This window comes from Rhynchophorus ferrugineus, unplaced genomic scaffold, assembly GCF_030347505.1.
Source record: "Rhynchophorus ferrugineus isolate W39M unplaced genomic scaffold, kcgeb_rfMv2 rfM6, whole genome shotgun sequence".
Taxonomy (NCBI): domain Eukaryota; kingdom Metazoa; phylum Arthropoda; class Insecta; order Coleoptera; family Curculionidae; genus Rhynchophorus; species Rhynchophorus ferrugineus.
The window spans coordinates 38056720-38075679 of NW_027472585.1; the positions used below are offsets into that span (position 1 = coordinate 38056720).

The following is an 18960-nucleotide window of genomic DNA, read 5'->3' on the forward strand; positions in this document are numbered from 1 at the left end:
TGGGTGCCACATCAATTAAATGTCAGGCAAATGGAAAATCAAAAAATCATCTGTGAAATGTTTCAATAGTATGATCGCAAGTCATACTGCATCAAATAGTGACGGGTGATGAAGAGTGGGTTTATTTTTAAATACCTAAGAGTAAAAAGCATGGTTATCACCTGGCGAAGCCGACGACTAGATTACAAGGCCAAATCCTTTTGGTCAACAATATATGGTATATGCTCGGTATATGGTGAGACCAGAGGGGCGTGGTGTATTACGAACTATTGAAACCTGATGAAACAGTAAATCGTGAAGGCTGTCGATAACAAATGATCTGCCATTGGCAATAAAACAAACCATTTAAACTGCTTAAAACAAAACGAATAATTGGGATATAACCATAAGTATATCACCATAAGTTTCAATAAATGCTTGCTGGTCTTTGGCAATAAATACCCTCAGGCCAAATAATAAATGTAATTAAGATCGAACAACCTAATTAGACTATATAGTCTAATTAACAATTATTATTAATTAACTTATATAAGTTTCTTAATATTTTGTTTTATGTTATCGTGATATTTAAAGACTAAAATATTTCATGCATCTATATGTTTTATAAACATAATTCAAATAACATCACGTTAGACAAAAAGGTGAATACATTAGAACCAACTGTACTGGTTAGTCGGAAGATACTCCCAACTTGATCTAAAATCAAAGAAGTTCATCTATAATACAATTATAGAGCCAATTTGGACCTATGAGGTGCAAATATGGGGTTGCAGTAAAAATTCAAATGAACTAGTCATACAACGCTGTCAAAATAAGGTTCTTCGATTGATTACCAATGCCTATCGCTATGTAACCAACGAAAAACTGCACGATGAGCTGAAAATCAAATGGATTTGCGAAGTTATCCAAGATTTCGCCTTGAAACACGAAAGAAGGTTACTAAATCATACTAACGTGGAAGCAATACAACTGCTGGACAGCGCGCAGGATGTCAGGAGATTGAAGCGAACAAAACCATACGAACTTAAATAAATATACCTTTAGTGTATATCTTTAGTGTATACTTAAGTGTATACCTTTTAAACTATGGCTATAATTTATTATAATTTTATAATTGAAGAATACATATTGATGTATTTTCTCGCACTCGTCGTGCTTATGAATTAATCCAAGTATACAGGAAAAGTAGTAATTAATTAATTCTAAATTAAGATTGTACTGAGCGTATCTAATAAAGATGTTATAAAAAAAATAGTTCAAATAAAAAGGTTAAAGGTGGACCTTAAAATAAAAATAGATTAACTTCAAATGGAACAAATTCTTGAATTTAGAAAATTAAACTCAAATTTAAATCAATACTGTCGTTATATAATAACAGTATAAGTTTTTACTAAATGAATTAGCGACATATTTTGAACGAAGAAATATAAAATACAACCTTGACATTTAGAATACACTTCTTAGAACAAATGACATTATTAAAATAGAATTTTAACTATGCACTGAATATAGACTTACATTTAGCCAGTTTCAATTACTGTAAATTATTTTTTTATTACTTTTATTAGTTCCACAATCTGGACAGAGGACAATAAGTATTTGTTATGTTTATATTATATTATAGATACATATATATATATATATATATATATATATATATATATATATATATATATATACATGGCATGATGGCATATAGAAGATTACTGCATTAAGTGATATCTCGTAATTATTATTAAATTAATAAAATATTATTTTAATTGATTATTATGAAATTAAAATAAGAGTAATAAATTCATATTTATATTAAAAATATAATACTAAAACAAATAATTTAGTTAGAGCTTATTCAAAACTCTATATATGTTCTATAATCAGAACTCTATAGGCGTCTTAGTCTACGCACTGCACCGTCACTTCTCATATTTAGCTGATTAGCGAGTTAATTCGCATGCACTGACAATCATTCGAAGTTCTTCACACAAACACGTTGAATTATTCGTTATTGGTCCTAGAGAAATATCGCGTTCTGTCACTTCATTTCAAACATAGTACGGAGTATCGACAAAGGCACGCAACACTTTATTTTGGAACCGTTGTATGGTGCTATATTAGACTTGCTAAAGGTTCCCCATAGTTGGATTCTATATGATCAAATAGGTTGGAGTATAGATCTACACAGAAATATCTTGTTATGTAATGATAACTTGGATTTGCTCCCGATAAGTCAATATATTTGGTAGAATTTAAGTACAAGTTGTTTTCGTTTGGCGAGTATGTGCTTCTTCCAAGTTAGGCATCGATCTAGGTGCAGACCAAGATATCGCATCCTCTGCTTGCGGGAGTTGGGAGTTATTGATAAAGACTGGTGCACATGTTCTTCTATGGAGCGTAAAAGTTATATTCAAATGAAAAATAATTAAATAGATGAAAGCTATTTCATATAGAACGCATATAATCCATATTAGCTGTAAAATCTTGTTTCTCTTATACAATGAACATCTACATACGAATAGTTTATGCATAATTGTTACGTAATATAGTTACAATCACAGAATCATATTGTCTTTAATAAAAAAATAGATTATCGGTTATGAAGAACGCGTTAAAAACAATAGGAAAATACTGGAATATTCTGTGAAAAAAACCCGTCGTATTAATGGACATTTCTTAAATTGGACAATGCAAACAAGCTACAAACGTAAACAAGCTCATATGTTCCAAAATTAATCTTAAAAGCCAAATTACTGAATGGCCTTCGACTGTTTGCAGATACAGTAAATATTAGAATTATAAATTATGGAATTTTCAGTTTCATTGAATTGCACGTATTTTTTTGTGCTAATTTTGAAATATTTTAATACGAAATATTATTTTAAAAATCTCGCTGTTACAAAATTATGATTCAAGAGGATGGCCACTTCAGATGGTTTACAAGGTAAATATCGCGCACCCAATAATTGAGAATCACTTGAGATATTTTAGGATTGTTGCTAATAAGTTTGATATTTGGGTTTCAAAATTATTGGCGGCGATATCGTTTTGAAGAAACAATGAATCAAAACAAATGAATCTGAACTTAAACATAATCTACAAACGAGTGCAAGAATGTTCTCAACAAGATTAGTTACACAAGTTATATATATCGAAGTTAGTTATATATAGAAAAATATATCAATAAAAACAATTATAAGGCACGCAACTTAGTTAATACAACATTCCGATTAAAATATGTCCAGGATGTTTGGAAAATTGCTGAAATTATTATAATTCCGGTAAAAAACCTGGTAAACCACCAAATGAAGTAAAATATTATCGAGTAATTTTGCTGCGATTAGTATTACTCAAAGTACAGCTTGGTGTTATGAGCAAATACTGACAGGGTACATAAAGTCACAGACGTTATTGAAAAAGCCTAAGAATAGAGGAAAAGTTGCTATATTCTTGGACGCAGCGTAACCCTTCTATAACAAAGTATTACCGAAGCAATTTATTAAATATCTTCATAGACAACCGTCTTTAAACATTGGACTCTATCTTTTTAATAACTTACTTCACTTAAATTAAAATGATTTAACTTCGAAATATTTAAAATAAAACTAATGAGGCAAAGACAAGTCATAGAGAATAATGCGTATGAGAAAAGTATGAGAGGTTAGTAAAGAGCTTCTCATGCATGAAAAAATCTCAACACTAACAGGAACAAAATAAATGTCGAAATAAAATATAAGATTAAAGTGTAAAGGTAGATATCCTTTAAGACGAAAAATAAGGGAGAGTCATCCAAAAATTTTTGTTTATTAATTAATTATCACATTGTTACTTGTCGTTTCCGACTAACCTACGATTTGTCTTTATGATAACTTAAATCTTCCCCATAATTAAACTCCATATAGGTTTCAGTATTTGCTTATATAATAGCAATTTACTAAGTACCGATAATTGTGATTATCTTCCAATTAGTCAATACATTTTCCTATATTTCAGTTCCAGTTCTTTTCTTTTCTTCTTTATATGTCCCTTCCAGCGAAGTTCTGTATCAAGATTCATTCCGAGATATTTAGCCTTGTTGCTACATAGAATGATAATATTATTTATTGTTATTGGTGCTTGTACGGTCTGATTGTAGGTGCATATGCACAGATTTACTTTCATTCATTTTATTTTCCAAGCTTTTATCCAATTATTTATAGTGTCACTTGGCTTGCTTCTTCACTATTTGTGGTATATCACAAGTGTAGAATAGGTAAAGCATTGGCCCCAATACACTTCCTTGTGGTATACCTGCATTAGCTTCTTTTATTGTAGAGTAAGCTTGTTCTTGTTTAGCTCTAAACATTCTGCTTGTAATGTATAATATAAGTAGTTCGTTGTGTTGTTTTGGTAACATATTCTGTAGTTTATGAACAAGGCCTTCATGCCAAATGTTATCGAAGCCTTGTGCTACATCTCAGAATATAGCTGATCATCCTTTTTTTCTTCGTAGGCTTTTTCAATAACATCCGTTAGTTATCAATTGTTGAATGCTTGTTAATAAACCCAAACTGGCGTGTTGGTATTAGGTTTTTTCTCTCTATGATCGGTTTTATTCTTTTCAACACGAGTTTTTCAAAAACCTTAGATATTACTGGTAGTAGTGATATAGGTCTATAGACTTTTATTTTATTTAACTCTTCAGGTTTTGGGATCATTATAATTTCCGCCATCTTCCAAATGCCTGGGACATCCAAAAATAATTGAAATTATAATATATCTAAAAGAATCAAAAAGAAATCCAATTTAGGGAATACACGATAGCAGATGTTTGGGAAACGATAATAAATGAAGAAGTATGGAAATTGGAAGGAATAGAGAGAAATATTGATGAAAGGAATGGAGGAGATAAAGCGTTCGGAATAGTTGGATTTTAGTTCCTGTAGCTTCCCCAATTCGATTTATTATTTTCGGATTAGATGCCACTTCTTTCCTTGTATTATTGACCCCAAGTACTCGAACTCCTGCACTTACTGTAAGTGGATGCCATTGATATTTACAATTGCAAGTAAACTAGGGAATGATCATAGCAGTTGTCGATACTTGGGTGTTTTCTTAATTAATCCTAGGACAACACAACTCTGCCTGTTCTGCCTGTAAAGTCTCATTTTTTCCAACAAAGTTTTGCATTCCAAGGTACTTGGAACATGTTATTTGTAGGTGACTTCAAAATGCACTAATTTACTCTCGTTAACTTCATGTCTATGTCCATAGTAACATTTTCTATTTTCTTTCACATGTATAAAGCAGGTAAAGAACAAGTCACAAAACACTGCCTGGTGGCATACCTAGTTTTGTTGCTTTCATTGGTAACTAAGCTTCTTCTTGTTTCACTATAAAAACCCTGATTGAGATGTAGGAGTTTAAAAGTTTAATGTGTTGTTTCGGCAATATTTTATGGAGCTTATACATGAGTCCATTATGTCAGCTTGGAAGAAAACAACCTTTATTTCGTAGGTTTTTTAATAGTGTCTGTCATTTACCTGGTACCTAATCAACTTTTGATTATTTGCTCATAACGTCAAACTAATATGGTATTAGATGTTATATCTATGATTATTTTTAACTTTTCTATATCTATATGAATATTTTATTTCATTCGGTATTTTTCCAGGTATGGGAATCAAAATAACTTCAGCTATTTTAGAAATATCCGGGACATGTTATAATCACATAGTTGCATTAGTCAAATTAATGAGTTTTATAACTGCCTTTCTAGATGGATTTTCCAGCACTTGTCCAGTTATTATGTCACAGTCCGGAATTTTCTTTGGATTGATGTAAATTTTTATAACTGTGGTGACTTATTATGGTATAATAAATTTAATCAAAAGATGGTCACACTCGCTGATCAATAGATTATGTTCAATCCCAGTATCATTTGGATTGAAGATTCTTTCTGAATGATCAGCTTTTTATTGATTTTTACGTGTCCAATTTCCCTCTAATACGGCGGTAAAAGGGGCCATATTTGTAAACCATATAGAGGCCTACTGGATTTGATCTGACCATGACCAAGTCGAAGGAATGTCACTTTTTATAGCCAGGGTATAGGAATTTCATTAAGATAATCGAAATCTCAACATAAATGATTTTAAACGCACCAAAGTTTAATCTCGATTAAATTAACGGTTTTAGAATATGTGAATACGGTGAGTACAAACAATTTATATTTATTTATAGAAATAACTAACAGAATTCTAATTACATTTATTGTTAAGTTGATTGCCGAAACCTATAATATGTTTCTTGCGAAAAATTGGTTTACAATTATATATTACATTATTATCAACAGATCATTTTATTATATAACTGCCTGGATAGATGCCTCTTATAAAATAGAATTTGGAGAATATAAACCCAAAATAATCCGTAAGATTTTTGTGTATACGTGTAATATTTCCTAGAAAATTGCGAGGAAACATGACAAATGATGATGATAAGTAAAATGGATAACACAAACTGGGATTATCGATTCCTGAGTTGATAATGCACTATTATAACACATTATATCGCAATAAACTGAGAAGCTGAGACAATTTCCTTTAATGGTAATAAACAATGAAATCAATAATTTTTTGACATATATGGACATATCACAGTTTTGTATTAATTTCGTATATTTTTGTTTATGAATTATTACATTTTACAACAGTCCTTTTGAAATTCATTTATAGTATTTATAGTAAAAAACTAGTGCTAAAATAACGTAAGTGAAAAATGAAGTGCGTGAAATAAACAATGTATTTATTTTATTTTTTTTTATCATCTGGAAGTAAATAAAATAAAATATTAAAATATTAAAAAATGGCAAACCACAGCGATTCAACCAAATCACCTGCGCACTTTGATATAAGATTAGAACAAACAGCAATAACGCAAACTCCACCATCAGAATGGACTACAGTCATTAATAAAAAACGATTGAGAAGTCCAGAAGAAGAAATCGCGAGGAAACAAACAAGAATCAGTGACTATTGGTTGCAGAAACCGATAGAGACAAAAAACAGTTTTAGCAACCTGTCGGAAGAAATTGAAGAGAACATACAACCAAGCCCTGAAAAAGTTGTTCCCAAACCACCACCAATAACAGTCTATAAGGTAGGAATAATAAAAAACATCCATGACTTATTGAAAACCATTACTACGAACTACACAATTAAAACAGTGAGCTATGAAACAATTAAAATCCAATTGTTCGAAGCGGATCACTTTAAAGTTCTTATAAAAGAATTAGATGAAAGAAACACCCAATACCATACATTCAGGCCAAAATCCGAGAGAACATTTAAATTCGTATTAAAAGGATTACATCACGGGACAGACTTTAACACCATCAAGGTAGCACTAGCTGAAAAAGGCCACGAGGTCGTAAATATTCACAATATACGACATCACACGACAAAAAAACCTCTGCCTATGTTTTATATAGACATAAAACCTAATGGAAATAATAAGGCGGTGTATGAAATCACCAAATTGGAAAATAATATTATTAAATGCGAACCACCACATATAAAAAGAATTATACCACAATGCACAAGATGTCAAGCGCACGGGCACACAAAGACTTACTGTCGCAAATCATATAGATGCGTAAAATGTGCAGGAGAACATAAGACAGGAGATTGTACTCGTAAAGTTCGCGATGAAAAAGTGAAATGTGTCAACTGTAACGGAAATCATCCAGCGAACTACAAGGGTTGCGCAGTTCACAAGCAACTACAGCAGAAACTCTATCCTGCCTTAAGGGAAAAAAGGCATCAACAAAAACAATCCACTACTACTAATCTACCACTACCCACCAGAACAAGTCAACCAGACATAACTTATGCCCAAATAGTTGAAAATGGTTCAGCACAAAAACGAGAGACAATATCTCAACCTACTGAAACTAGCAACATCTCAAGATTAGAAAATATGATGGCCAAACTAATGGATCAAATGAGTACGATGCTTGGTCTACTCACAACCGTCGTAAGCAAACTTGCCTAATGCCTGAAACCAATAGCTACAAAATCGCCGTCTGGAATGCCAATGGGCTTCAACAACACGCCAGGGAACTAAAAATGTTCGTAAATGAACAAAATATTGACATTATGATGGTTTCCGAAACACACTTTACGGACAAGAATTATCTGAAAGTTCCTAAATATAAGATTTATCATACAAATCACCCTGATGATAAAGCACATGGAGGTACAGCCATAATAATTCGAGATGATATAAAGCATTTCGAAAAAGAAAAATTCCGCAAAGACTACCTGCAAGCCACCAGTATAACCATAGAGGAAGCCCATGGACCATTAACAATTTCTGCGATTTATTGCCCACCCAAACATAACAACAAGGCAGAACAATTTCAAGAATTCTTCAGTACGCTAGGTAATAGATTTATAGCAGGAGGAGATTATAATGCAAAACATTTAATGTGGGGCTCAAGAATAATAACCTCAAAAGGTAGAGAACTGCTCAAAGCCATAAGGAAAGATAACTTACAACATATCTCTACTGGTGAACCAACATATTGGCCTTCAGACATAAATAAAAAACCAGATACAATAGATTTCTGTATTACAAAAAATATTGATCCAAAAAAGTGTCAGGCAGAATCATGTTTCGACCTGTCTTCTGATCATTCACCAATAATAGTAACAATTTCTTCAAAAATTACCATCAAAGATAAACCCCCTTCTCTGTGCAATAATAGAACTAACTGGCCCTCATTTAGAGAAAACTTAGACCAAAATATCTCTCTAAACTTACCGTTACAAACTGAAATGGATATAGAAATAGCAGCAATAAATCTTACAAAAAATATACAGGAGGCAGCATATTCCGCGACTCCCAACATTGAAACATTTCCAAGAAAAAATACACATATATCATGTACAATACAGAAAAAGATAGCAGAAAAAAGAAAGTTACGACGAAATTGGCAACAGCAAAGGACTGAAGAGAATAAAAGAAAATTTAATAGAGCCATAAAAGAGCTGAGAGATCTAATTCAAATTGAACAAAACCAAGGCATTCAAGAATACCTAGAAAACTTGACATCAACTGAGGCTACAGACTATTCGTTGTGGAAAGCAACAAAAAAGCTTAGGAGATCCCAGCAGCATAACCCACCTATTAAAACAAGCGAAAATAATTGGGCGAGAAGCAATAAAGAGAAGGCCGACATTTTCTCAAAACACTTAAAAAATGTTTTTAAACCTTTCCAGTCTCAGCTACATAAAGATGACGAAAATAAAATTACTAGCTTTCTAGATTCGCCATTTCAAATGGATTTACCGCACGAGAAATTAACGGTCAAAAAAGTTAAACATACAATAATGAGAGAGATTAATATTAAAAAAGCTCCTGGTTATGACTTAATTACTGGCAAAATTTTAAAAGAACTATCAGAAAAGGCTATAAAACTATTAACATATATATTTAATGCTATGCTACGAATTAATTATTTCCCTAGTATCTGGAAAGTAGCTAAAATATTAATGATACTTAAACCAGGAAAAATACCAGAAGATGTGACCTCCTACCGACCTATAAGTTTATTACCAATAATCTCGAAAGTTTTCGAGAAATTATACATAAAAAAATTAAACTATATAATAGAAAAAAGAAAAATTATTCCAGAACATCAGTTTGGCTTTCGCAATAAGCATGGGACTATAGAACAAGTGCATAGACTTGTAAACCAAATAAACGCTGACCTAAATGCCAAAAGATATTGTTCGGCTGCTTTCCTAGACATATCCCAGGCTTTTGACAAAGTATGGTATACGGGCTTGCAGGTTAAACTAAAGAAACTTCTCCCTCATCCGGACTATCAGCTATTAAAATCGTATCTCACTGACAGACATTTTATTGTAAATCAAGGCGATGAACATACCGAATTAAATCCCATATATTCAGGAGTTCCGCAAGGTAGTGTACTGGGTCCAGTACTGTATCTTCTGTATACGGCTGATCTGCCCACCACAAAAATAACTACTGTGGCAACATATGCAGACGATACAGCAATCTTAGCATCCCATGAAGATCCAGTCACAGCATCAATAAACCTACAAACCCACCTGGATCAAATACAATTATGGTTGAAGACATGGCGCATTAAAGCCAATGAATCAAAATCCACGCATATAACGTTTACCCTGCGTAGAAGAACATGTCCACCAGTAAATATCAATCATCGTCAACTCCCCCAAGCAGAGCATGTTAAATATCTTGGTATGCATTTAGATCGACGCCTAACCTGGAAGAAGCACATACTCTCTAAACGGAAACAACTAGGACTAAAATTATATCAAATGTATTGGCTCATTGGGCGCAAATCCAAGTTATCATTAGATAACAAGGTATTGCTGTATGAGTCTATACTCAGGCCCATTTGGACATATGGAATTCAACTATGGGGTACCGCTAGCAAATCTAATATATCCATCATTCAACGGTTCCAAAATAAGGTGTTGCGTGCCATTGTTGATGCTCCGTACTATATTTCAAATAAAGTGATACAACGCGATATTCCTCTAGAACCTATAACGAGTGTAATCCAACGTGTATGTGTGAAGTACTTCGAAAGAGTGTCAGTGCATCCCAATGTACTCGCTAATCAGCTAAATATGCGACGTGTTAGTGAAGTGCGTAGACTAAAACGTTTAACACCACCTGATCTGATTACTGGACATATGTAGAGTTTAGAATAAGCATTAGAATAAGTCTAATTAATTAAGATAATATTTTATACAGAAGATTGCTTATTGAAGTGATTTTCTACATGCCATGTATATATAATATAAACAGAAGAAATACTTATTGCCAATAGGGCAGATTGTGGACTCACGAAGAGTAATAAAAAAAAAAAAAAAAAAAAAAAAAAAATGAATTATTACCTAACAACCTACTTCTTAACCTCAATAATTTTGATATTTCTATAGGTAAAATAACTTTCCTCATTTAGTATTTTTGAGACTTTAATTATTTTCATTGTTTGATTTGAAACAATTTGCTGCCGAAGCTCATCAAACATTTTTCGAAACGTATGGTGATTTTACATATTAAACGGTTTAAAAATATAAATTTTGATGTCAATGACGAAAAATAATAATAAATAATAAATATAAATAAGCTTGGAAAGGAAGGAAGAAGTTATATTGATTCGAATTTTCGTTTTAACATTTTATTTATATGGTGTTTGTATATGTCCTATGATGTACTACTTCTTTTCCTTTATTTATTGCAATAAAATTTGTTCTATGATATAATATTTCAATATGTCTGCATTATTGATCGACTCCTGGAATTTATATAAACCGAAAGAAATAATAAATCGCAAACCACTCCATTCCCTTTCTATTAATTACCTATTATATTTACGGTGTCCTGAAAACTTATAGCATTTATTAACAACACCTTTTCACATAAACATCTAGCATTTATTAAACTTTTGAAATATTTGCAAGATTAGAAGGTCATAAGTATAATAACAAATAAACAAAATACGTATGCGAATATCAGTATGTTTCATTCGTACCTTTACTATAATCTTCAAACAAATTCTGTTTTTATATTATTTAACATAAATAACATGCCAATTGAAAGGTCCCCGGCCTGACACATAGATGGCGCAACTAGAAATAAATCCATATGTTTTTTAGTTAGCCCTAACCATCAGAAGATGCGTGTATAAATTTCACAGCTGTCGGATCATTAGTTTGTGAATTATAGCATTTTGAATGAAGCAACTTTTGCTATTGTGAAAAAATTGATAAAAAGGAATTTCGCGTGTTGACAAAATATTACTTTTTGAAGGAAAAAATACAGTTGAAGCAAAAACTTGGCTTGATGCCGAGTTTTCGAACACTGCCCAGGAAAATCAACCATCAAGTATTGGTATACTAAGTTTAGACGTGGTGAAATGAGCACCAAAGACGGTGAACGCAGTGGACGCCCAAAAGAGGTTGTTACCGAGGAAACATTTTTAAAAAATCCACAAAATGATTTTTAATAACGTAAAATGAAATTGAATGAAATAGCAGACACTCTAAAGATATCAACTGAACGTGTACATCATATCATTCACCAATATTTGGGAATGAAAAAGCTCTGTGCAAAGTGGGTGCCGCGCGAGCTCACTTTTGACCAAAAACAAAGACGAGTTGATGATACGGAGCAGTGTTTGAAGATGATCAAACGTAATAAACCCGAGTTTTTGCGCCGACATGTGACAATGGATGAAACATGGCTCCATCATTTCACTCCGAAATCCAATCGGCAATCATCCGAGTAGACTGCACACGATGAATCCGCTCCAAAGCGTGGAAAAACGCAACAGTCGGCTGAAAAGTTTATGGCGTCTGTATTTCGGGATGCGCATGGAACAATTTTCATTGGCAATCTTGAAAAAGAAAGGACCATCAACAGCGACTATTACATAGCGTTATTGGACCGTTTGAAGGACGAAATCCCTGAAAAACGGCCGCATTTGAAGAAAAATAAAGTGCTGCCCCACCAAGACTATGCAGCGTGTCACAAGTCAGTGAAAACGATGGCAAAAATCCATGAATTTGGCTTCGAATTGCTTCCTCATCCACCGTATTCTCCAGATTTGGCCTCCAGAGACTCTTTCCTGTTCTCAGATCTCAAAAGAATGCTTGCTAAGAAAAAATGTAAATGAAGAGTTTATCGCCGAAACTGAGGTCTATTTTGAAGCAAAGGACAAATCGTACTACAAAAATGGTATCGAAAAGTTGTAGGGTCGCTATAATCAGTGTATCACTCTTGAAGGGAATTATGTTGAATAAAAAAACTAATTTTGCCAAAAAATGTGTTTTTCTATGGTAAGCTGGGGACTTTTCAATTGACCTGTTATACTCTTGTTCCATAGCAAAATTCATGTTACAAAACTATACCATTTCACTAAAAATTCATACCGAATACACTTTTTTCGTATTGACTTCTGCTAATTTTCTCTATTATATATTTATATGCCCTCAACAAATTTTTATATACATAAAATTAACCTAAAAATTACTTTCTAACCTCAACTCTCGTAAACAACAATTCATGGCTGTAAAACCTGTTAAGCTAGTTTAGAGTAAATGCGCATGAGCACTTCTAGCCTATCCACATGCACGCCAGTTATTTTTACTGTCGCCTGAAGGAAAGACCAAAGCATTAACAAATAATGGATTTTCTACTATTGTAAATCTCAACGGGTTGCAATTACAAGAAGTGCTAAAGTTCAAGTACTTCAATAATATAGGAGAAAAAAATCGGCACCTGTGAAAGAGAGGGAGTATTTCAATGAACAGTGAAATCCGCCCTTTTCAAATACTTATCTTATCAATCAAACCGTTATTGGGAAACTTCGGTGGTGTCTGCCTGATTATGCGACGTTGTCATTTACAAGAAATCAACAAGTTGAATCCAACGTACAACAACAGCCAATTTGGATTTGGCCTTGGCGTTTGTAGGAGGTCTGTTTTGTAAGGTCAAACATTTTAAATAGTTTATTTGTTCTTGTACTATGTGATTACCCATTCAGTTTTTATCTTTTTAAGTTTGGTTCGCTTGAAGAATTTTAAGATTGGGGATTCTTATTTCGATACCTCTAAATTTGATCAGCAATTCATAAGAGTTGGAGGTGAATGTTATGAAAATCCATATGATGCCATATTGGATGAAATACGAGCTAGTTTAAGTATTGGCAATTACTGCATTTATTGACTCATAAAAATTTATATAATAATTAGCAAACAAGCCAATTAAATTGCACAGGTTCAAAACATAAAAATGACGCTACGAGTGTTGGGACACGGTTAAATGAGATCAAAGATACAAGATCTGTGTTACATAAGCCACGATGTAAGTTTCTGAGTTCTAGTAGGGTACTACTATAAATAAAGAAAATTGTATGTTAATCATAATAAATGAAGGACAATATAAAATGGTAAAGAATATAAGAATATAAGGTTAAATAACTTAATAATATAAAAGCATAGACTTATAGATAGTAAGCTTAGATTAAATAGAACTTGAATTTCAAGTGAGATTTTATGTTAATTTGTGAATTCCAGAATATATTTATTATACCCTTCAAGTATACGAATAATTTGCAAGAACTATAGCTTTGGATTGTTATTGAAAAGATAATGTGTTGATAAATAATTACATGTTGTTTTATTTTCCTCTTTTTTCCTTTCAAAATTATTCTAAAATAAAAAATGTTTGTAAAAGGTCATATTACACTTTTTATATTATAGGGGACGAAAAACCTGTGAATTCAAGATAATTTATTATATTTATATTATATTCTTCAAATATGGGAATAATTTTCAACAACTGGCAACGTTGCAAACTCGACCTCTTGTGCGAATGCGGGGATTCTCCAGAACTAGACTCTTGGAATTGTGCACATTTTTCAGTCTGTCATCATTATGTTATTGTCCGTAAGCATGTCACCAAATCCATGTACATGTTTCTCTTCGAGATCATATTAGAAACAGAGTCAGATGACATTGACGTGGACATGTCTGCCGACTGAAAGGTGTATGAATTTCTCCCACGCTTCTCTTGCGAAATCGACCTTTCGTGTAGAATATGCAGCGAACAGATATGAATAAGACATACATCATCAGAAATGACCAGGAAAGAAGACGGAACAGCGCGAGCACTGCCTGATGATGAATTAATGATGATAATTCTGAAATATAATATTAGTTGTAATGTTCCATCGCTATTAGGTACTTAAAAATATTTAATGTAATTATATATCATTCAAATTGTTTGTATTAGATCTGGTTCTATATTACTCAGCGGTAACTTATCTACATGACTCTTTAAGCACAGTTTTTTAATTGCAACTTTCGCATGTTTCATGGCCGCTCTGATTTAAATCATCCATTTAGCTATTTAAATAAAAGATATCTTCCAACTTGAGTCACCATTTCTAAATTGCACACAATCAATATTTCTAAATTGTAATCGAAAAAGGTTCTTCATCTTTCATTTCAATAAACATGTTTGATATGAACGGATAAGCGCCTTTTGAACAACTCTTGTATATACAATAAATATTACATATGATATAGTAAATACGGCGTTATTTTGACGTAACAGGATATCTTGACGCAATGAAACTGTTTATGTTATTTTACCTTTGCTGGAAACGACAAATTCGAATTTATCCATCCAATATCATCATATCTCATATATCAATATATCATAATATTAATCAATAATATTATGATTAATTATTATATTTTTTAAGAGTATTGCGCAGATATATTCCTGAAATATATATACAATGTACAAAAGTTGGCAACGCGGCACTTAGGACGAATGTCATGATTCACTTTAAATAGACTCACAAAACATTGAAATCTGTATATTTTATGAATAGACTTTAGTGGAATAAATTCTAACCCAAACTAATCTTTCTTTCAGCGCATTTTCGCATTCCGGTATTCGAAAAATATTCTTGGTAATAAGTAATGTATAACGTATTTTCTTTTATAAATATCCCGATAGAAATTAATTTTTTTTCTATAAGAATCCAAAAAAAAAACTTTTATTATATTAAGCATTAAAAACAAGCTAAAGTATTTGCTATTATACGTAAAGACTTACCTATATTCAATATACTTTAACACATAAAAAACATTGACAAAACTTGACTGGATGAAATAGTATTTATTTGGTTTCCATGGAATTAAAATGTATGTCTAACAAGAATATCATAGTTTATATTAGGTTGAATAATACAAGTTTGTCTATATGCTTTTTGTTGTTGCTGTTTGTTTTGTCTTTTTATTTTTTGAAATTGTAGCATATATTTTTAGAATATATATTATGAAATTTTAAATATGTATTTTGATTAATTTGTTTACACACAAAAGGGTCAACCTTAGGGGAAGTACTTCGATTTATGATGCTTGGAATAAAAATAGTTAAATTATTTTTTAAACTTATAGGCAACCGAAAATATAAAGGCTTTATGTATACAAATATATCAACAAAGTTTTTATTTTAATTCTTTTATTACCTTGATGGACAGGTGTTCTTTCTTGTTAATGTTGGACATAATCATAATCTATAAAGTTTAGTAGTTTGAAATAATCGAATATATTTCTCTTATTTCGTTTACTATTAAAATGTTAATCCTAACATTAAAAAAGAACTAATCAAATCTATTACTATTATCCAGATACTCAAGTGTAAATATAAAATATATGAATGAACTGACATTACTAATCTGAATATAGACAACCCAAAATGATCTTTATTTGGTAAATAACCTCATATTCCTTCGGAATAACCTACTTAATATATTAAAAGATGTTCAGTTTTAATAGAAATATTTTTAGATTACAAACACACATTAAGTTTTTAGTATGTTTTTAGCTTGTTTTAAATGTATTATTATTTTGTCTCTTTTTTAGATAAGACATTTTACTAGTAGTAGTGCTAATAGTTTCTCATCAGTTGAAACTACATTTGAAGAAAATTGTGACAAAATTCTGCATATATTGAATACTTCGACCCCTGAAACTCTATTAAGGTTTGTAGTATATCATTATCTTGGCATTATAATTTTAATTATTTTATGTTTTAGATTGGAGGTTTCACACGCTCATGTTAAAGATATTATTAAATGCAGAACTGAAAGGGGATCTTTTAAATCTTTAGTTGATGTGTTACAAGTCAATGGTATGGGAGATAATATATTAAAGAAAATTTGTGATAAAATAATAAAACAGGATTATGCTAGATTACAGACAACTGCTAAGAAACAAATAAAGAATATTATCACACCTGACATTAAAGCTAGTATGATTTTTGTTAGTTTGTTTCTGCTTTATGAACTGTATTAGATCAAATAAGTATTTGTCAGATTTTAGAATCTTCAAAGTGCTGTGGCAATACATGTTGATACAATTGGTGTAAGTTGGGCTAGGTTATCGAAAACTGACAACACCTTAACAGATTGGCATTATGAACACTTCAGAAATATACCAGAAAAGTTATCTCCTGCTGGAATATTTGAACTTGTAAATATAATTTTAGTGAGAGTGTGACAGTTGATTTTTAAGTTTTACATTTTTTCAGGCACTTCATGTAGTAGAAAAAACACCTTCAGCAGATGTTTATGTTTTTGAAACACTCCCTGTCTTAAATATGCAGAACAAAAGTAAACCGTCCACTGTATATAGTCACAATCAACAAACAGAAATTTTATCAATGCTGTTAGCTTTGTTAAATACTAGTAAGGTCCATAATAAAGACTTGTGTGTGGGCACATCAGAAGATTCACGGCCTAAAATTGAGAATAAAGTATTTTACATAAGGTCTTATATACCCGCAAGGTACTCTACACTTCTATGGGTGTATACATACATTATATTGCAATAATTTTGTTTAAGATTATTTAAAACATTTATTGGCTCAGAAAAAGTATCCTCAACAGTCACTGTTAGTGAATTTTTAATACCAACATTTACAAGATCTGTAAATTTATGTTGCACCCCAGTTACTTTAACTAGTGACTTGAAGGAAATGTATATGAAACAAGGATCAGTGGGGAAGGAATTATTGTCTCAAGCAGTGATGTTGGGTTGTGCATTTATGGATTTGTGCATCTATAAGAATCAAGATACTCTAAAGGCTTTACAAGGAGGCAAGAAAAAAACCAAATAATGTTGAATTTGTGGAATTATGTATAAATATTCTCATGGAATACTGTTATGAAAATATATTTATTTTTAGAAATTACTTTGTTTTGGTTTTAATAAAATTATCAAAAACAAATAATTTGATGGTGCATTAAATTAAATATTTATACAGTGAAGCATTTAAACACGGACTATTTTCTACATTTTCAGTTATTAATACATCAGATTTGGTGTCCTATTTATATTTCACCAGTATTATAATACATATTGGAGATTTTCTCATCTAAATGTACATACTATCTAATCCAATTGTATATATTTTTTTTGCTAAATCGTTCAGCAATGTCTAATCACATTATTTAATATATTTGGTCTTAAAGAAGAAAATATCAGTTTTAATAATATTTGAAAACTAGTTGATTATTTAAAAAATATTAACGAAATCTGCAAATGCACAACATTCTTTTGTACCTTTACCAGAGCCTTTTTCAATAAAAATACCACTTTATTTATCATTAATCATGAATTGCCTGTAATTAATTTTTTAAAAATAAATTTAGTATTTGCCCCAGACGCCAGTTGGTAGGTTTAAGGTTGAGGACCATAATTAAGCAGTAGAATGAGTCCATAAAAACCCTAATTATTAAAAATCAGAAAATATAAGAACTAAAATGTCAGGTTCTAATGGTAATATAATACGGGTTTAATGCTTTAAACTGAACGTGACACGTTTGAAGGTTAAGACTAACAGGTTAGATTTAGGAAGGTTCTTGGTACCTAGTTGTAATGAACGCGATGTTGCCTATATAGTCTATTCAACGTTTTTTTGGGCCTACGTCATCAAGACGTTTAATGAGTTGCTTGTAGCAATTTCTACATTCGTTTTAGGATCAAACAATATTTTCCTTCTTATTTTATGCTAGTTAAAAAGAGACACAATGCTTTCTGATTAGTTCGATCATGTAAACAAATTAGTCTGTCAAAGTGGGCCGGTTGTCAGACGTATGCAAAATTATTGAAAGCAATAGTGATAAGAGGCTATAACCTATAAACAATTGTGGCTGTATAATTAACTGTAGTTTCTAGATGTACTATAATGTTAAAATAAATTATATATGATAACTTTTTTGTTTAATTATTTTATTTAGATTAGAATTTTGTTGTATGTCTAAACCAAATTGAACTAAAATTGACAGTTGATGCGGCAACATTGTTACGTTTTAACGTCATAAATATAGATGACGTATCT

At 31.4% G+C, this 18960-nt stretch overlaps 2 protein-coding genes across 2 annotated transcripts in view; one reads left to right on the forward strand and one right to left on the reverse strand.

Annotated features, from left to right (window-relative positions):
* The window catches only part of LOC143198656 (tektin-2), a 65952-nt gene extending 50195 nt beyond the window's left edge, over positions 1-15757 (reverse strand). Inside the window, exon 1 of the mRNA XM_076407998.1 lies at positions 15670-15757. The gene's annotated coding sequence lies outside the window, so the exon portion shown is untranslated. The remainder of the gene's footprint in view (positions 1-15669) is intronic.
* Positions 15758-16316: 559 nt separating this feature from the next.
* Positions 16317-17811, forward strand: LOC143198657 (uncharacterized). The gene is made up of 6 exons (XM_076408000.1): positions 16317-16431; positions 16482-16600; positions 16655-16880; positions 16941-17090; positions 17149-17405; positions 17463-17811. The coding sequence occupies exons 1-6, from the start codon at positions 16378-16380 to the stop codon at positions 17734-17736; spliced, it is 1080 nt and encodes a 359-aa protein (XP_076264115.1). The 5' UTR covers positions 16317-16377; the 3' UTR covers positions 17737-17811.
* Positions 17812-18960: the final 1149 nt, after the last annotated feature.